The 21,230-nt window shown below is 49.0% G+C and overlaps 1 protein-coding gene across 1 annotated transcript in view; it reads right to left on the bottom strand.

Moving 5' to 3' along the window:
- Window positions 1-5,161: 5,161 nt before the first annotated feature.
- Window positions 5,162-21,230, bottom strand: part of Tshz2 (teashirt zinc finger homeobox 2) — a 263,057-nt gene continuing 246,988 nt past the window's right edge. Inside the window, exon 2 of the mRNA XM_032904732.1 lies at window positions 5,162-10,177. Within this exon, the coding sequence (XP_032760623.1) occupies window positions 7,125-10,177 (3,053 nt within the window). The 3' untranslated portion in view covers window positions 5,162-7,124. The remainder of the gene's footprint in view (window positions 10,178-21,230) is intronic.

Genomic DNA, 21,230 nt, shown 5'->3' on the forward strand with positions numbered 1-21,230 from the left:
CCAAGTACATTATATACATACGTGGAATATTCTCATGAAATGTATCATTATGTATAATGGATATCACACATACACACACACACACACAAACACGCAGGTGCGCACACACAAGCACACACGTGTGTCTTAGAATTATCTCAGAGTTAGTGTATCTTGGCTTTAGAGTCTGACTGAGAGAGCTTCAGGCCCTGAGTTCAATCCCGAGCAGTGCAAACTGACGCATGCCCGTAAACAAGTCTCCCAGGCCAAAAGCTCCTGGTTAGGAAGTACCAGCACTTACTTAACAAGATAACCACGTTAGGAAACACCTTTGTTACTTTTACAGATGAAGCCAAGAAAACAGTCTGAAACATACTTCACACTTGAATCTATCCTGTAGCTACAAACGTTCTCTCCTCTCTGTCTCTCTGTCTCTCTGTCTCTGCTGTCTCTCTGTCTCTGTCTCTGTCTGTCTCTGTCTCTGTCTCTCTCTCTCTCTCTCTCTCTCTCACACACACACACACACACACACACACACACACACACACACACACACACGATGTCCTAGGAGAGAAGAAAGGTCACCCACTATCTCCCACACGCTCTGGGAATCCTCCCGAGTCTGCATACTCCCTTCAGCCGTAGAGTTTCTCTTCCTCGGGGTATTGACATCCGTCTCCTGTGCCAGGTGAGCCTCCCATAACATTTACAGAGGGTTCCTGGGGAGCCTCGAAACACATTGATTTTCCACCAACTCCCCATCTCCCGGAGAAGAGAGGAGAGCAGTGGATCCTCTTCTCCTGGTAACCAAGTACATCCCACGCCCCCGCTGGCCTACATAGCATTTAACAAACTGCCCTGGGCTTCTTGCAGGGCGTGGCATCCCCACTGATTTAAAATCCCCGCATTGCTCAAACAGTATTGTTCTTCATCAAGTGGAGTCGTCTTTTTTATGTGAGGTGTCAAGCTCCCTAACAAATACCTCCTGCCAGACAAATCAAGCCCCTCGTCGGAGAGCCGCGGCTAAATAGTTTATAGCTTTAATCTGCTCACCGAGGTGTGCAGCCTATGACAGTAATTATAAATGCAAGGAGAAATTATAGCTGAATGCCTTAACAGCATTAGGAGCTGTTTGATGAACAGTCATGGGCGCCTGCTCATTTCCAACAATAGAGGGCAAGTTAGTGTCAGTGCATTAGAGCGATCTCAGTTCTGCACGGCTTTTTCTCGCACTTACCACGCAATGTCACTTGTCTCCTATAAAGTAGGGGGGGGGAGAAGAAAAAGCGTCGTGGAAAGCTTTAGACTTGATAGTTTAAAAAAAAACAGACAAAGAGAGAAATGGAGAGGAAAACGGTTTATCGTCGCAACTCGTATTTTCCTGTTACGTTTGGAGTTAGGTCAGGTTTCAGATGAACTCATGGACGGTAACTAGCTACCTGTTTTCTTACGAGGGACCCGGAAAAGAATTCCCTCCCCAAGCCTTTTTTTCCCCTCTCCTTAAATGCTTTTATAGAGAAAGACTTCATTAACTGAAGGGCAAGTTCCAAACGATCTCGGAGAGCCATCCCCTGCAAGCCCCCGCGCTGTGTCCCTCAGCCGGCTTCTCCCTTTCTTCCCGAGTCTTCGCAACCTAAGGACGCAATTTACTCTTCATTCTCCCCTCCGTGCTTTTGCAGAAAGACGTTTTTAATTTAGCTGAAGAATTACACAAATGTGTTTTAAAGACATAAATCCATATAAAAAATATGAGCTAATTAAAACATTGCACTCCCTGTCGCTCATGGAGTTTCAATTTAGCAAAAGGGGGGAAAAGAAGAAGAAGAAGAAGAATTAAAAAAAAAAAAAACCAAACCAAAAAAATCACGTCTGCTTAAATGAATGGATGACGGTGATGGCTGACTGGGGTAAATTAAAAACAATGTTGATCTATATTAAAGCGGCGAATTATACACGTCAAGATGGAGTCTTCAGGAGTTCCAGTGAGGGGGAAAGTGCAGTGGGGTGATGTGCCCTGCAAGGTAAGGCAGATCACTCAGAAGAAATGGAAAAAAAATCCTACGAAAATTCCCTCATTTGGTTCTTGTCCCTTGGGAAGGGCCAGAGCGTCCTCCATGACCCTGCTTCTGTGTGTCTCATGTTGTCCCCACCTCTGGCTGTACCACCCTGAACACGTGTGGTCTCATTTTACTTTGCTTGCCCAAAATGTATTCCCCAGAGTCAGGGTGATATCAGTACACCCAATCCATGTGGCTTCGGTTACTGTCTTGTTTGATACTTTATACGAATGCACGTCACACAACTAAACGGGGAATTTAAGAGGAACGGAGGCGCTCGGCTTCACCCTGCAGGGCACCTTAGGCCCTCATATTTCTGTGTGATAGTCTTTTGGTCACTCTCTGACTCTGGGTATTATGGGGGTCCTCTGAGATCCAGCACTCAGTGACATCATGAGTGACACTGAGGCTGTCTTTGCTCACCCTGATGTCCGTGCGTTCGTGAAATTGCACGAGGACGCACTTCTTACAAAGCACTTTCTGCGGCTAGGTCATGCGGAACCGTGACTCGTTTACAGCTGGGGTTTCCTAGAAGCCCCCGGGGGACCCTTGTTTTTGGAACACCTCTAACCCACATGTTCTAGCCTCTTCTCTGTAGGTTGGTCATACAGTGGACCCTCAGCTCAGGTGAGGAGGAGACCAAGGGCAGAAGAAGTTGGATGAGGATTGTACAGACCCACGGTGCTTAAGGTTGGGACGCCTCCGTGCTGACTTGGTGTTAGTGGAAGAATGATGGAACCTTTGTAGCTAAGGCTTACCTTCCTTCAAAATGAGGGTACAAGCGCACAGCCATTCCTGACTCATAGGAAGAAGCCAATCGGTGATGGTTTTGCCACAGCAACCACAAAGGCTAGGGTTTGCAAGGATGACCATCTGGACACGAATTAGTGGGTTGGGAAGGCTGCAGGTTCTAAGGTTCCCTGTGCTTCAGGACACAGGAAGGGCTGAGAGACTCTCCAGGATTCACTCTCCTGGACTTACTGTGCACCCGGCTTTAAGCAAAGTAATCACATGCGTCTATGCAATCCTCAAATCCCTCCATGAGCAGGTGACAGTGACCCCAATTTACAAATATGGAAGTGGGGTTCAGCATGGTGGGCTGGGGTGAAGTTGGAAGCCAGGGTGGGTGACCTCTACAGCCAAATGCTCCTCAGAATGAGTGCCTGCCATCGTTGTTTCCCTGGGTCCGCCCAGGGAAGGGTCCCCCGCTATGCATTCCATTCAGCGAATTGCCCCTGAGTTGTGTGTCTGCCCCTGGCCTTCACGGCCGACTTCCGTTTGGGTCATTAGTTCAGTTTATTTCCTGGTATCAGCACCATGTTTGCCGTGGGGCCCTGGTCCAGACGTGAGGTAATGCATACGTGAAGCTCAGAGACGGTAGGACCTTGGGAGGTACGGCACTGCAACTCTGTCCTTATTTCTTTGAACCAACCTGTACTTTACAGGGAGGCTAGCAGGGCGTGATGCCTGGGAGGAAGCAACTGCCGCCAAGCTCCACGGGTTGCTGCTACAACTGGCGTTCCTCTTGGCTCACTGCTATGCCCTATCGCTAAACAGAATGTGGTGCGTGGTGAAACCCAGCCAATATTTGCTGAGGGAAGGAAGGGTCAGAGGGAGGGGAGGAGAAACAGAAAGAGGGGCGTTTCTTCAACGGACAGAAAAACAGTGGGTTCCTCTCACGAGCCTTCATGACTCCAGCCCGTTCCGTGCTTTCCTAGACTGGCATGTAATCTCCGTGGTTAATATCGATAGAATTACGACTTTCCAGGTTGAAAATTACACACATATATATATATATATATATATATATTTTTTGGAAAAGAATAATACTAAGGCCCACATCACGCTATCTGGGACACAGCTATACAAAGACTCCGTGGTTCGGTGAAGGGCAAGTTCAACCGGATCAGACGTCCATCTTTTATCTTACGTGGCAGCCCCCTTCCGTGCTTTCACCCCCGACATACCGTTTCATCAAGCCATCCGTTACAGACGTGTCAGGCGGCGTGTTGGACTAGAATACATTTCCGCCTGCAGTCTCAGGGCTAGGTGTGCCGCTCAACGCGTACACTGCATTACGTGGTAATGACTATAATTTGAAGTCCTTATGCATTTGAGACTCAGTGATTTGCTCTCTGTTTAATTTCCAGTCGAGAGCGAGAGGCTTTTAAAGGTATACACAAACACACGGGGAAACTGTTTTAGACTACTTATGTCCTAGAAGAGGGGGTGCCCGTTCAATACTTTCCAAGGAAATTTTAATGAAAAACTTGACTTCGCTATCTGGCAGGGTGTTCACAGGACTAGAGGTGGCCGCAGGAAAGGGAAGAAAATCCAGGTCGAAATTCCTGCCATTTAGAAACGCACAGACATGGGAAACTCTTAAATATCCCACTGTATCTCGATGTGTTTTATAAAATACCATGCCATTTTTTCTAACATTGTACCCTCCTCTGTATCAGCTAAGATTAGAATTCCAAGTGATGATAGAATCCTGTAAACACCTAAAACCATCATTTTTTTAAAAAAAAATATAATAAAGTTTATAAAATTGAAAACAATGAAAATGAGCTACCCCATGCATAAACTCTGAAGAGGGGGCAGGGCTTGTATACACATGGCTCCAATCGAGTACTCGAAGTGGGGGAAGGGCTCTTTCCTAGGTGAGCTAAAACTTCAAGACACCATCTTGTCACCCACGGGCGTGAGGACAACCATTCAAGCAGACTGGATTAAATACAAGCACACCGGCACCCACATCCTCTCTTCTACGTACGCAACACAGTCCCATTGGACGGAATGACTTCAAACTCCTTTCTGCAGCCCTGTCAGACACCCCAGCATGGCTGTGGTTGCACCGAGCGTTCATAGTCTCCATGATGATAACACTGTCATAGATTAGAAGTATTTATTCTGCACAGATGCGGACAGATGTGCAGTGACAGCCTTACCCACGTGCCTCCTGGGTTTACAGGCGGCCTCTGTGCACCTCCCCCCCAAATTATCGGCCGATGTTTGCTTCTCTAGGGCAGACAGCGTACGCTTCGATTCCGACTCGCAATGAGACCTTCCTTCTGCCCCCCGCTCCCTAGTTCCACATCGCAGTTAAAAAATGATTACAGACCTAACAGGTGGAAAATTGGTCTTTATTATAGCACAAAATAAACATTGCCTATTTGTTCCCTTCGCCGTGGTTCGGACCCACAACTATTAGATTTAAAACATACGTCTCATCCCTAGGTTCTTTATGTGTGTCCACCCTTTTTTTTTTCTTTTAAAGGACCAGAAGGGCATAATGGCTAATTACATAAAAATTTAAAATGTGATATGGTAAATAAATAGCACGTGGCAGAACCCAGAGCTCTCGTGTGGGCTCGACAGATGCAAAATGGCTTTCCATTCAGTAAGGTAAGATGTGTACAATCATGCTTGGAAACCCGGAGATGAATCTGCCCGGAACATTTAATTATCATGATAAAGGCATGCAAACAATAGGGGTGGCCCTCAAGGGGGGGTCCCCAAATCAGAAGCATGGATTCCCACCTGGAGGGAAGAGTCTCGAGTCAAGCGTTCCCACTCGGAAGCTCTCTAGCTCTGTGAGGAGCATGCGCGTGGGGCGAGCATGCGCGCCCTACGGGACCTTCCTCTACCTGGAACTCCCCTAGCATCTGCACCTGTAAAGCCTGGCCCGAAAGTCTCCTGCGTGAAAGTAAAAGCTTTGCAAAGACGGGGTGGCGAGGGCTCACATCATAAGCTTCCATACCTTGTCGTGAGTTAATTAAGAGGGGTTCAGTGATGCTGTGGGGCATACGCTGGGCTGCAAAGCACGGAGCCCTTAGTTCATGTTGGGTCCTAGCGTTGGGGTGGAGCCTCAGGCAGAGGTCAATCTGAATGTTTGTTGGGGTCCCTAGCGTATGGGGGTGACATGCTGGTAGGGGAGAGAAGAGGAAGCAGAGGAATCCTGTGAGGGAGGTTTGTTGACATCCAGCCTTGCTTGAGCTCAATATTTGGAAGCAGCCTACGTGACTAATTTGCCATAAAGTATTTGCCTTTGGTCTCTGGCCTTTCTCCTGGAGGTGACATAAGTAACATGGGCATTGGTAACAAAGCAAGGCATGAACTTCTATGATACACGGAACAAATTCCTTCCTTTCCTCGTTTTGGTATTGGGATTTGAACCCACGACCTTATGAGTGCCGGGCAAGTACTTGGCCAAGTACTCTGTTACCAAACTGCACCTCCAGCCCAATTAAAAAAAAATATATATCTTGAAGCTGTGAGACGGACCCTACTCACGTGGCCACATACAGGCTTCGACTATCCACTTCTATATGTGAAACAAACTCTCAGGGATGTTTCGAATCTGTTAAGAGGCGGACTCTGATCCCGGGTTTATCCTAAGGAAAATCAAAAGGCATTTCCATCTCCCTGCTGCACAGAGGAGTGCATCCCGACTGTCCCCCTTAAGGGTCCCTGCTCTTCCGTAGGAAAATGAATATAGGAAGGAAACAGGGAAGGAGCGCAGAGGCAGCCTTTGCTAAAAGTCGGCTACCAAATGTATTCATTGCAAGGGCTGAGAAAAAAGACAACATTAAGCCATTCGTGAACTGATTAAGCTATCTCTGTATATAACGGCCCCTGGGAGGTCCCCCTCCCCTCACTGTCCTCATTCTGGCGCCACCTCTTTCCCACTCTGTAAGTATTAAGCATTGCTGTGGGAAGGCAGATGGCAAAATGGAATCTAGTCCTTGTTAATTAAAACCAGGGGAAGCTGGACCTTGGAGGTTGGGCCTTAGGTTGCTAAGGGAATCGTGTGTCCTGGAGCTCTATGCGCAACCATGAGCTTCATCTCTCGTAGATACATTGTATCCTGCTTCCGAGCTAAACTGGAGGACGTGTGTGGGGAGGGGGGTTGTTAGGACCCACTCATGGCGGCCTGTCATTTGTAAAAGTAAGTCTATGGAAGCAAACTAGGGTCCTGGGAGGCCTCGGGAGACCTCTGCCTCTAAGCAGACCCATCTCCTTTTAACACGCTCCTCACAAGGCCACAGTCGCCGTCACCTGGGAGCACACCCCATACCTGCAGAACTACTCTTCATCCACGTCTGTTACAAACTGAGCGTGGTGTTCTGGTGACTTGCTGTGCGTTTTGCTTAGGTGGAGTTTTACTGCATGTTTGCTCACAAATGTCCGACTGCATAACTTACACTTGAATTTAGAGTCTGTGTCCTCTTCGTCAGCTATTGTCTCTGGAGACCTCTGAGCCGACGACACCCGGGAGATGTCCTGTTCTACCTTGCTTTGCTGGTCAGCGGCCATCCGGGTCATGTCCTTCATTTGGAAGCCCAGGTGAGACTCTAAGTGGCTGATGTAGGTAGAGGGGGTTCTGAACTGGGACGCACAGTCACTGCAGTAAAAGATGGGGTGCCCTTTGTCCATGTTTTTCAGGAATTTTGTCCCACCTGTTTTCCTAAGCTGGTACTTGACGTTGGCCAGCCAGTGGCTGATTGTGGTCATGGAGAGTCCCGTGAACTTAGAGATTTGCATCCGCTCTTGAGGGCCCAGGTCAGACAGCAGGTATTTGCCCTCTGAGGTCTGGAAGAGGCTCGAGGCAAACTGGGCCTGCAGGATGAGGAGATGCTGCGGGTTCCAGTTGGACTGCCGGCCTTTTCTTTTGTGCAAAGTGGAGACTTCGCTTGAAACATCCTCAAAGCGTCTCACGTCGATTTCCAGCTTCACAGGAGGGACCCTCGAGGAAGCGGCTGGCTTTGGGGTGGTGGCTTTGGGGAGGACCTTGACCATGTCAGCAATGTCACACAGAGCATGCTTCTGAGGTGGGGACGTGCAGGATTGTGCTTGCGAGGACTCGGCTCTCTTGCTTTTGGACTTGGTCAGGTCGATGGGCTGGTCGGTGTTCTCAAACAGGTAGTGTCGGGACACACTGGCGGCCGGCCTGGTAGAGGTGGGACTTATGACCGGCTTGTCCACCACGCCGAGACTGGACTTATGGAACATGGGGATTGTGCTTGAGTTGGGGCTGGAGCAGGAAGGCGAGCGCAAGGGCTCGGTGGCTTTGCCCAAGTGGTTGTTCAGGACGGACTGCAGGGCACTGAGTGGGTTGATGGAAGGCAGGGCCGGGCTGTGGTTAACCACTGCACATCCATTGGTCAGAGAAGACACTGGTTCTAACGGCTCCGGTTTCTCTTTCAGCAGCTTCTCCTCTTCCTTCAGGGGACAGGACTCGGCCTTTCTGGATTCCGAAGGTGGTTCGATTTTGGAGAAAGACTCGCTCTCGGGCTGGCTGAAAGATGTCGCCTCTTCGTGGGGACTTTCCTTCCCGCACTGCTTCATGACTTCCTCTTTGTCTTCTGCCTCCTTCTTGACTTGAGTGTACAGGGCCAGGCTTGCGGGGATGGGGCCAAGTGGCATGCCCTTCCATTTGGGCGCGATGGGCCTTAGCTTGTTGGCGAGGTTGGGCCGGATTTGCAGTATCTGAGAGCCCATTGCCATGGGTGGCTTGGTGCCCTCAGACAGCTGGTAGGCTGCATGGATACTTGGATATGCACTCCAGCTGGGAGCACCGTTTTGGGCCTTGTTGATGGCGGTGGTTACGGTATTTTCCAGTGACTTTAAAATGTCCCCGCCGCCCTTTGAGCCGTCTTCCAGGTCCTCCTCTCTTAGATACTGGTATTTTATGGTAGGGTCGAGAGGTTTCTGTAGAGCGTCTTCATAGTCCTCGTTTTTCACGCCTTGCTCATCCACGTTGACCTCCCCCTTTTCCTTCTTGCTCTCTTTCTTTAGCTCGGTGGCGGAGGCTGTGCTCTCGGAGGGGGAGTTACTCGACGGCTTAGGGGCCAGAGACTCACTGTTCGGGCTCTCAGACAGCGACTGCATTTTCTCCACAGCCAGCGGGTCCAACACGAGTTGCTTCCCTTTCTTGGAGGCAGAGCTGGTGACTTTGAGAAAGTGGCCCGTGACCATCATGTGGGTGGTGAGTTGCTGCAAAGTATCGTGGGAACTGCCGCACTCCATACACTTCAAGATCTGGGACTTGCAGGCTTCGAACTGCCAGGTGTAGCTGGCCCCGTTTTGGTAGCCATAGCGGCTGTTGGAGGGCAGCTGCAGGTTAGCACTCTTCTGGGAAGAGAACGAGTCTGCGAGCGAGCCCGTGGTGGAGTCGGGGGAGCAAGGCCTGTTGACGTCGAAAACACGCTTTTTGGCTGGTGCGACCATCTTGGAGGAAATGGTTGGTACTGGCTCCTTCAAAGGCACTTTTTGGTAATGTTTTGTCTTTATCATGTGGACGCTCAGGTCTTGCAGAGAATCGAAGGAGTCGCCACAAAACATACATTTCAGAACCTTTTGAGCATCGTCTTTGTCCATGTCCTGGAAGGCCCTTTTCCGGGGCTTGGAGTAGCTCGTGGGTCTGAGCTTGTCTTTCTTGCGGTTGTCGTCTTGATAGTGGCCCGTCTCGTTCATGTGCACTGTCAGCTCCACGAGCGTGTCGTAGGCCGCGCTACACTGCCTGCAGCGGAACCTGCTGGCCCCCGTGAACACGGAGCCACACATCTTGCTGTTCTGCCGGTACAGCTGTACGGAGCTGAAGAGGCTGGGCTTAGAGACGGACCGGGAAGGCAAGTTCTGCTGTAGGCTTTTGGACAGGGCGTCCTGGTGCCAATCAAAATCATTCTTGCTGCTGCCGTTGCGGGTGTCACAATTCCGTCTCTCGCTGTTGGATAACTTGAAGCCGAGGCCCAGGCCCGACCAGTAGGAATCTGACAGGATATTGGCGTAGACAGCTGTCATTTTATCCATGCAGTTATGGGGTTCGCTGGGAAGCTTGGCATGAGGGTTTGCTTTCTTGTCCGGGGCATCTCGGCCGCAGACGCTTTTGATGTCTGACACCTGGTCGCTGGCATCGCTCAGGAGGGACTCGTTTTCTGCGTCCTGATTGGACAGGTGGCTACCTGGCGAGTTCTGGCAGCTGAAGTAGCCTTTCTGCTCCGGGCCCGTCTCTAGCTCCTCGTCTGTCCCGGTGTCATTGCTGCCCTGGTGTTGAGCCACGGAGCCACTGTCTTCCTCTTCCTCCTCTTCCTCCTTTATTTCCTCCTCTTCCTTCAGTACTTCCTCCTGGGCATACCCTGTGGGAGATAGGGAAAGATGAACTAAGTGTGAGAACAGCTGACAGAGTCCATCCCCAATTCCCCGCTTACCCAGTCTGAACTGAATAGCAACACAATCTATACTTTGACCAACTTCCACAGAAACGGGGATCAATAAAGGCTGGTGTTTTATTTTGGGACAGGGTCTCATGCAGCCCAGGCCGGCCTGAAATCTGCTATGTAGCAGGGCATGAACTTTTGATCCCCCCACCTCTACTTGCTCAGTGCGGAGCTTACAAGTACGAGCCGTCATATCTAGTTTATGTGATGCAGGGGATAGAATCCAGCTTTCAGGCAGGCTAGGCGGGCACTATGCCGACTGAGAACATCCCCAGAGCCCAAATGATGCCCTCCGTGCCATCTGTTGCCTGTTCCTTTTTATCTTGGCAAAGGCACAATTCTCATGAATGACTATGACCACAAGTTGACAATGTAGGGGCCAAATATCACTCTGATATTCCTATAACGGGGCGGTGGCTACATTCGTGTGTATGGTTTCCTGGAAATCTAGACGGAAAGGTAGATCCTATTAACATCATGGTACAGGAGGATGTTGGCTCATAAGGAAGTTAGGGCTTGGTCCTTAGCATCTCCCTGGCAAACTGCTCCAAGACATTTGGGAGCATTGGCCTGAATTCATCTAAATAGGAACCTGGACGCACAGCCATTACATCCTTGAGAGCCTGTGTCTTTCTGTTGTAACATTGTTATTTATGGAGAGTGGCCGGGAGAGAGAGAGGATGGGGTATGCAAATACAATCTCCTACCAATGGCTGAAAAATTATGTAAGCTCAGCAAATACAATGATTTTTAAAATAATGGTGAATGGTGTGAGAATGGGAGATTTGGGGGCGAGTCTATTATTCTCTCACGGGTTCATGAAGACCTTTCCAGACACGGCTGAAAATACTCTCTCGATCTTGTTCCTATAATTTCAAATGCACTGTGATTTGTGGGTACCCGTCACAAGATGCCAATTATAGAGTTGATTTGTGGATGCAAAATGCTATTGGGGGATGCATACTTTCCTTTCTCTGAGAGGAATGAGGGCCAGTAATTGCACAGGGAAAACGCAGGCACGAGAGAGAGAGAGAGAGAGAGGGAGCAAAAGAGAATTAATGGACAAATCCCCATCACTGCCGAGGGGAAATGTGACTATTTATGCCCATGGGTTCATTTTCTCCACCTGGTCTTTTAGAGTCACGTGGGTAAGATATAACCAAAGATGTCCCCCATGCAAAGGACCCAGCTTCAGATCTGCAAGGCCAGCATGATCTTAATGTGGTGTTTCTTCATAAACATCACTCTCCCTCTTGACGGCAAGGGGAGAGAGAAACCCGATATCAGGTCCTAGTCTTCCCATATGCCAAGCCTAAAGCTTGGGAGGGAGCTCTGCAGACAAGGCCAGGAGAGAGAGAGAGAGAGAGAGAGAGAGAGAGAGAGAGAGAGAGAGAGAGAGAGAGAGAGAGAGAGAGAGAGAGCCTGGCATATATGCAGGTGCTTGCTCTCCAAACTCTGATCCTCATGCTTACGCAGTGACCACTGAACCATCCTTCCAGTCTACAAGCACAATCTTTAACATTTATCCCATATCCGTTTATTTTATAGGTCAGGAAACTGAGGCTTCAGAATGAAGAAAGTTGCAGAGCACGCAGGGTCCCCCTACCCCCTTCTGTTTGCTAAAAGAACCCATTGTCTTGTCCAGGACACCTTCTCTCTACTGCCAATCTAACGAGTAAGAAAATCTTCCCAGAGCGGCAGTAAAATCTGGGCGATGGCTAAGCAGATATCCACCTCCTCAGAGAGGATTGTGGGAAGGCGGAAGACAAGAGCCCAGGAGTTTCAGGCGGGAGTCCATAAAACAAGATACAATGTAAAAGTTCAGTCTGGCCACAAGTTTTATGGTTGTGTTTGTTATTTTATTGTTATTGGTGTGGTGCTTTTTTTTTTTTTTGCTTCCCCAGCAAGCTGACAAGCGGATTTTTCATTAAATTGGTGTTGCTAGTCTCTAGTGCCATGAATTGATTGGAAGAAAAGAAAACTACTCAATCCATCCAAGCGACCATTAATAAGTGGCCACTTCTTGCAAGAAAACTGCATTTTGAAACAGCCAAGCGCAGGCATCAGGCCCTCCCTGCCATTTCTTGCCTCTTCGCTTTCCCCCAGGACTAATTTAGTATTTTAAAGAGGGGTTAGGCTGCTACTCTCAGGGAGAAAGTTATTAATTATAAAGAAAGAAAAGTTTCCTAAGATATAAGAGGTACTTCGGAAATCAGATACATTTTAGCCATCAGCTAGGGTCGTTTGCCATTGTTGTTTCTTTTGAATGTCTCTGCGTAGTCAGTCCCAGGCTGGCTGCGAGTTCCCACAACTCCCCTTCCTCATTGCCGGGATTACAGGCGTGAGCTGCCCCTCCTGGTGAAATATTATTATCACCTTTGCAAGTGGAACCAGGCGAACTTTCTGCAGTCAGTTTTGAAAAGCAAATGGGTGTCATGACTCTGGGACAAATGCCACGTCAGCAACACTGTCCATGGCTGTAACAGGCTATAACATATTGTTACTTTGCTTATGGGTAGTGTGATCACAGAGAGAAAACACACACACACACACACACACACACACACACACACACACACACACACACACACAGAGTCTCTGCCAGCCCGTGCCATATTCCAGCAAGGGATAAGAACTATTACTTCTTCCCATTTTTCCCCCCGTTTCTGCTGACATTTGGATGCTGAACTTCCCGGACCGGTTCACCCTCACAATCTACTTTGTCCTTCTAAATGGATTCCCCAGAAGAAAAGTCGGAGACAGCACACTCCTCCCCCACAATACAGATAAAATTTTCTGCTTAATTAGGCATTGACATGTTTACTATAACCTTTACAGCAGAGTAACTCGTGCTGAGAGACCCTTTTTTGTCTGTTTGCCTCCGCAGAATAGACTAAATCTCACGCACCCGATAAAATAACACGTTGAGAGAGCCTCAGAAAAAGGAAAAAAAGAGTACCTGCGCACCTGTCAGAGGGAGTGCGTCTTAACAATGGCTCGGGGTTCCGAGGAGCTTCTCAAAGCCACATTTTAATATTAAACATTCAAAGCTGCTCACTTGATCCGAGGGACTCTGTTTGCCACCAGCAGCGGAGGTGGGCAGGCAGAGGCAGCCTGAAGCCGGGTGACTGGACCGCATAATGAAGGTCTGTGTCTCGTGCCATCGATGAACTGTTTAATAAGTTGGCATCATGTGCGACTCTGGCTGCCACGCAGACGGGTGGCAAATTCGTCCTTATGAATACTCGCTTAGCAAAAGGAGTTCTCACAATTACGCCAAGGTGCGGGGAGAGAGCTGGGCTCCACCGCAGAACCTTTTCTGTTGATTCTCGGCTTGAAGATCAAGCTTGCCACCTCGCTTTCTAATCCTTACCCTCACCATTGTCTGAATCCGGCCACAAGAAACCCTCCACCCCCGGGACAGGGAACAAATGAGCAACCCCTGTCAGTCCTGTGTCTGGATGATGGGCTGACCTGACCGTTTCGCTTCCACACTTCCCTCTGCTCAGATGGAGCTGCCCTACTCTCCACGAGGATGGACCGATGGCCTTCTTGCCTCTTTTTACCCCAGCCTCCTAGAATACTCTGTCTTTAGTTTTAGACGGATTCTCTGTTTGGAGCCCAGGCTGGCTTTGAACTTTTGTCCTAGCCTCTGGAGTGCTGGAATGACAGGTGTGCACTCTCCTGCCTGGCTCTGTTGCCAGAATGTTCTATGTAAAATGGGTCAGGTCGGGATGTTTCTGTTTTAACTCCAGCAACGACTTTCTGGTACACTTAGAGTGAAACGCAAACTCCCAACACCCACCACAGGAGCCAGTAGGATTCGGTGTTGGTGTGCCTCCTGTGGTATCGAGTAGCCACACGCTCCCTGCTCCTCATGTCTAAGGAGCAAAATGCAACGGACAACTAACCTGTTTTTTCACCTCCTAGGAAGGAGTTCATTCTCTTCCCCTCTTAGCCAAGACTCTCTCTCAGAATGGTATTTTTCCTCACCAGTCTCCCTTCTTTCTCTGAGTTCAGTCAGAGCACACGTCTTAGCCGACCCACGGCATTGTAGGAAGAGTATTACTTTTCTCCAGTTCTCTGATCGGTTGAGGCTCCCACTGACCACGGAATGGAAATATCTGCCCCAACTGTCAAACTCACAAACCTTGCTTCTCCCAAGTCCCACCCTGGCAGGCATGACTATGTCTTGTCTTCCATGTTTGAATGAATGAATGGATGAATGAATGAATGAATGAATGATGGCTCCTGAGCAACAGGCCTGGCTCTCTACTGAGCAGTGATCACTCCCTCTGCATAGATGGCGTCTGCCTCCATTACTCACCGGGAACGGTGCTCTCTGGCTAACGGAGCCACTGGCTTTCTGATTGGTCAGCTTTCTGCAGAGTGGATTCACATTTAAGTATGAAGATTAGGAATAGCCCATCTCAAAAATATTAACCCAGAATTGCTCCTGTCTACAGGAAATGCAGGGACAAAGAGTGGAGCAGAGACTGAAGGAAAGGCCATCCAGACACAGCCCTACCTAGGGATCCATCCCATCTACAGACACCAAACCCAGACACTATTGCAGATGTCAAGAAGTGCTTGCTGACAGGAGCCTGGTATAGCTGTCTCCTGAGAGGCTCTGCCAGAGCCTGACAAATACAGATGTGGATGCTTGCAGCCAACCATTGGACTGAACATGGGGACCCAATGGAGGAGTTAGGGGAAGGACTGAAGGAGCTGAAGGGGTTTGCATCACCATAGGAAGAACAACAACATCAAACAACCAGACTCCCCAGAGCTCCCAGGGACTAAACCACTAACCAAAGTACACATGGAGGGACCCATGGCTCCAGGTGCATATGTAGCAGAGGGTGGCCTTGTCAGGCATCAGTGGGAGTAGAGGCCCTGAGTTAGGTTCTTAGGGTGAACAGCCTGCCTCAGAGAAGCCCCCCCCACAGGCTGACACCACGGGCTAATTTTGCCTCTAACATAGGAAGATAAACTTCACCACTGCTCCACAGCTATCAGGCCATCTCCTGAATTCTTTGTACTTTCACAGTATGTGGGCAAATTCAGAGAGAAATCCTTATGTTTTTAGAAAATTTCTCTTATATTTAAAGCTAAAAATCAAAAAGGAAAATGTTACTTAAAAAAAAATGATCACCTTGGCTGTTCTGAAAGCCTTCAGTGGAAATCATTTAAATGATACTGTACATGAATCACTCATAGGCAGTCTCCTGTTGGACATCGGACCTTCTCTACTGTAGGTTTGTCTTGCCAAAAAAAAAAAAAATAAATTCATGAAGGCACTGACTGTTTTAAAACTGACAAAGTTTTTAACTGGAGGAAAAACTTCAAGCTTAAGAAGGCAGACTTTAAAAAACAAACCAGAAATTGACCAAGATCTCATTTGATAATGTACTTGACAGTGACAGGGTCATTTTGCCTGTCTGTTCTATTGATTGGCGGCTTAAAGTCATACAAAGAGTCCTTTGTCCGCTTGGCAGATCTAAACGAGGGATGGGGACAGTTACACATCATGTACCCAGGAGGTGTGCTAAATGACCACACAGGGTAAGGCCTCCCTTCTCTCGAGCTTTTGTGTTTTGGTGAACGTGGGCTGTGCACTGTTCTAGATGGTGGCCAAAGTCAGAGCTAGGACCTCTAGGGGTGATGTGGAGGAGCCAATCTGCTCTCTCTCTCTCTCAGTGTGACCAGAGCCTGGATGGCTGTGGGAGTCTCTCCCCACCTATGTTGTGTACATAAAACCTAGGTCCTCTGTCTGAACCTCAGAACCAAATAAGTAGCATTCTTTGTTCAAGGGAACACTGGAGAGAGAGAGAGAGAGAGAGAGAGAGAGAGAGAGAGAGAGAGAGAGAGAGAGAGAGAACAAACAATACCAGCAAGACTCATCCTGAGACCACCGGGACTTTTTGGAAACAAATGAGAAACTTTTTGAGAGCAGGACTCCCCCCACCCCCCCATGCCCCATCTCCCACTCTCTCCCCTCTGGGAAACTGGTCAGTGAATTAGAACAATTCACATACAAGATGGATGCCTGTCAGTTGTGCTATATATTAAAATGGTCTATTTATGCACCAGAGCTCTCACTACCAGTACCTTCCCGGCCCATCATCTCAGACGGTAGGACTGATTCCTCCTGCTGCATTGTGGCTTTCTCCACATCTCCCTCACCAGCCAGAAGGATGAGCTAATGCAAGCCCAAGGAGGTGGGCCCTCAGCCAGCGCATTGTGCTTCTCTAACTTTATCATTTGAAATAAAAAAAATATTTATCCTCCGCTCCCGCAGGCAAGAAAGATACTTTGGGTGAGTTTCACAGGGACTTCTGACCTGTCAGATCCTCCCAAGGCCAAGGAGAGGAGAGAGATGAGTTACTGACAGAAACCGGGAATGGAGAGAGGGGTCACGGAAAGGTCACACATCTTTGCAAGAACGCAGGTGACTGAAGCGAGGAAAGTAGACCGCGTGGAAAAAGAAACACTCCTGACACAGGAGGATAAACACTTGGAAAAAGAAACAATCCTGACACAGGAGGATAAACACTTGGAAAAAGAAACAATCCTGACACAGGAGGGTAAATAGGAACAGACATGTGTCTTGACTGAGAGACGCTGAGGGGCTGCGGGTGGCAGTATGGTTGGTGCCATGGTGGAGAAGCATAATGGCTACTCAGGCTCTACGGCAGAGTCAGGGACGAACGAGGAGGTGTGACCAACCTCAGGTGTCATTGCTGAGAGGCCATCGCTCATTGGCTTAGAGATCACTGATTCCTGTGGATCACTGACTTCTGTGGACTGGCCAACTGGGGAGCCCCAGGGCTCTGCCTGTCTTGACCTCTGATGCCAAGGATACAAGTGTGGACCACAGCAGCTGGACCTCAAACCCCAGTCCTCACGCTCGGAAGGCAAGCTCGTTACCAACTGAGCTGTCCTCCCCAGGCATTTTGTTTTGGTCAGCGCTGCAGGGTGGAGAACCAGGTGTGCCTGGGGTCCATTCATTTCCTATCCCTGAGTGTGGGATGGCGAGCAGGAGAGACTCCACGGCAGAAGACCTGGACTGCCTCTGTGGGTTTTGTCACTCTAACTTTCTGACTAGTTTCCTCACCTGTCAGTTTCACTCCAAGCCTCTGGGTTCTTTATTCAGGACAAAGAGTCAATCTGGGGACCCATTGCCCTACGGTCCCTCACTGTTCAGGGTGTGTTCTCGTGTCAACAAAGTAAGAGTAGCCATGACTAAATCATGTTAGGAACGCAGACAGATAGGCTCATCCTTAAACCTACAGAATAGGGATCCTTCTAGACGATCTCCTATGATCAAGACTCCATGAGGTAAATAACCAAGCTGAGAGAGACAGTCGGCCATACAGGTCTCTACTCTGTTGTTCTTAAGGACGTGTGGGAGCCAGCTTTGGGGAAAGGCTGAGTGATTCAGGCATAGACCTGGAGGTCAGATGATATTGCCTAAGAAACTCTGGGCAAGAGACTTGTAAATCACTTCTGTGGGGCTTATGAAGCTGGGCCCTGCAATCACATCTACTCCGAAGGCTGAGGCAGAATGATCTTGCATCGGGGTGAGCCTGGGCTACAAAGTGAGTTCAAGGCTAGCACGGGAAAGTTAGGAAGACCCTATCTCCTAATAAAGAGTAAAAAGGAAGCTGGGGTGTAGATCAATAGCTTAGCATCTATTTCAAAATCAGGAGAGGCTGGGAAAGAACTCATCAAGTAATGGACAGGTAAGATGGTACATCAGTCTAGACCAGGCACCAGCCTAGGGCCAGGCACCAGCCTAGGGCCAGGCACCAGCCTAGGGCCAGGCACCAGCCTAGGGCCAGGCACCAGCCTAGGGCCAGGCAGGCCTGGTCCAATCTGCCACATATTGCTTACTTCGATCCTGGGGACTGTGCTGATATTTTCAAAGATCTTCACCACCAGAGGGGAATAATAATAAGTTCTAGTTTGTAAGTTAGTCAGGGCATCTCATCCCAGAAAGTACACAAACCCCTCGGGATTTGGTATTCCTTCGACCTCCGAACGGACACCAGAAGCACAGAGAACCCTAAGCTTCAACGTAACCAACACACTGCAGCTGAAATCAGTTTTCGCCTCCATTTCCTGTTGTTTTGAAATCTTATCTGAAAGCAGCAAAAACCCGTGTGGTATTTACATTTGCTACGAGACAGTTTCGTTAGAGTGACTACAGAAGGTGGCCTCCTCCAGGGCGAGGCTCGGTATTTAGCATGGAGTCATGTGTGCAAGGTGCCGGAGACATCTGTGCAGGGAAATTGTGTAGAAGGGACACTCAAACACAGAGCATTGTATGACACCATTAGCCGTAAGGATAGCGTCTGCAATCCTTGAGAAATAACTCTGCCCACCATCCAAGAGGAAAAGGACTCTGCTCGAAGCCCCAGGCTTTACGTCGGGAGAGGTGACAAGTGCTTGAAGCAGAAGAATAAATAGAAATAAAAAAAGGAATAAAAAGAAAACCACCTTTATATTCTGCTACCTCAGGTTTCGGGCCAGCATGTATTATTATGGGGATGTATCTTAGTGACAATTTTAAAAAGCAGGGTGAGAAAATATTCACGGAGAAGGGAAGCCACTTCAGAAAGCTTCCTGGTAACTCCGGTTTTGAAATCATTAGAATACCCTCAACCTAGAGACGGCCATCAATCAGGAACCGGGGTAGGGAGTGGGGAGAAGAGGAGGAAAAAAAAAAACCAGGGTGAAGCAATCATGGCAGGATTGATGCTTCCTTATTCAACGGAGAAGCGGAGGCTTTGATGGTGAAGTCGTAGCAACTGTTTGCAGCGAAATAGCGTTACTTATCTTCTATACGTTCTCCCCCTCCAGGCTATATAAATGCATGTACGTGTGCGCGTGCACACCCATCACTCTTTTCAAGAAGGGAAGGAGTGTATCTCTTTTCGTGCCAAGGAACACCGGCTCATTGTCCAGAACGACCTTCAGGAAGAGTGGGAGTGAGCGCACCATCTGTAGTTCTCCGGGCTCCTTCCCGCTTCCTTGAAATAGCATTTGCCCCGCACACCACAGAACGTGAAGGTGATCCTGTTCCCTCTTGCCTGGCTCGAAGTCAAACAGCTCTTCTCTTCTCTTCTTGGCAAACGCCGCTTCTTCCTCTGAAATATTTCATGCAGATAATGGATAATGATCCCTTCTCGTCGCCCTTTCTCGAAAACGTCTAACTGCATTAGCCAAGAACGGACCAACTTCAACCTGAGCCTTTTGCTGAGTTCGTGGCTGTGACCACTTCCCATTAAGGAAGAAAGAAGAGGAGAAGAAAGTCCGCCGTTGCCTCTCAGAAGCTAAATTGGTGTTGTCAGGGAACCGGCAGCTTCTCGTGTTTCGGGCGAGGAACATTTGCTGTCTCTTGAGTCGGAGAAGTCCGAGGTGGAAAGTTGTTTCATGGAGCAAAGCCAAGTCGGAAGTCAGGGAAGAGCATGCTGGCCCTGGGGATTCTTTGATCCCGCCATGCGTGGCGCTGTCGGGGACCTTCCGGCCCTTCCTTTCCATGTTGCGGGCTCCACTGCGAGCAGCCCACCAACGCAGAATTCCCTGCCACAGCACCCACTTGGAAATTGAGCTACGTTCCTACCATTGAGCACATGGTTGAGCGTAAGGACTGGGGAGAGCATTGGCTTCAGGCCCTCAGGACCTGCTCTCTCTTGCATCAATCCTCATGATGACAGTTAGCAGTGACTTGAGCATCTTCACTGTGAGGGAGCCCTCAGCATCCCGGACGCTTGTTTCCTGACTTAAAACGGTCTCGATATTTAGGTTCTGTGGGGCACCAACCTATGCATTAAGACCGTCGGTCTCAAGTCTTTATGCACGGCACATCATTTGGTCCTCACACTAACTCTATCTGCCTTTTAGTCTCCCTCTGCACAGACGATGAAATAGAATCCAGGCGGATGCTAACGGCATCCTCAGGGTTACTCGGCTGGGTAGGGGGCTGAGTCTGTACCTGTCGGATTCTAGGTTCTACGCTGCGGTCCTTCCTGTATCTCCGTCTCTGGACCTAATCCGTCACTCCTGGTGGTCTCCTTTCCAGATCTTTCTGTTGTTGCTACTGTTTGTGTGTGCAGGCGTGTGGATGAGGGCACAAGCGTACCTGCCCATGGCCGGTGTGTAATGGCAACGTGAGGTATCGTCTTCGGTTTCTCTCCACCGTTATGAAATCATTTTCTGGCAGGTGATGTCTCTAGGTGGCCTGTAGTTCCAGGGGCCAGGTTTGTCCCCAACACACTCGCAGGACCTTTAGCCTGGCGTTGTCTTTCTGTCAGTGCCCACGTGATAACGTCTGAAGACTTTCTTGGTTTTGTTCCTGGCATAGTCCCGAACTGTGGCAATGAAGGCCATCTGAAGCTTTGGGGATCGAGGGAGAGGAAGGGGGTTATCCTTGGTGCCTCCAGTTGCCAGTGGGATCTGGGGCTGAGCAGAGAATCCTGTCTGCTGTGTAAGACAAGCCGGAGGGGAATATGTGGCCACCTTCTCTGTGGATGCAGAAAGGTTGGAAAGGGAGTGGTCTGTCCTTCATCAGACCCAAGTCCCAGTTTGCCATCACAAGCACACCTCTGTGTCCTCAGTGCCACTCTCTAGCGACTGAAGATGGCCACAGTCCCTGCCTTGAGGGCTGCTGTGGCATGTGCTCAGGGAGCACAGCCAGGCCAAACCCTACCTGACTGTCACTGTCACACGAGCAGAAACCCAGCTGTGAAGAGAGTGTCCAAAGCTGCATTTCTCAGTTTTAGGCACTTATTCTCTCAAATTCGGCTGAAAAAAATTAATCTCTTGGCATTGTTCTTAATCAATTTCTCCTGAACTTTTTTCAAATGCCCTTATCTGATTGGATTTTTATTTTATTTTTTCTAAAACAAGAATAAAAGAGAGTTTGTGCTGGAAGGGACTGGCAATTTTTAACAACTCCAGTAATGTT

This window comes from Rattus rattus, chromosome 5 (assembly GCF_011064425.1).
Source record: "Rattus rattus isolate New Zealand chromosome 5, Rrattus_CSIRO_v1, whole genome shotgun sequence".
Classification (NCBI taxonomy): Eukaryota; Metazoa; Chordata; class Mammalia; order Rodentia; family Muridae; genus Rattus; species Rattus rattus.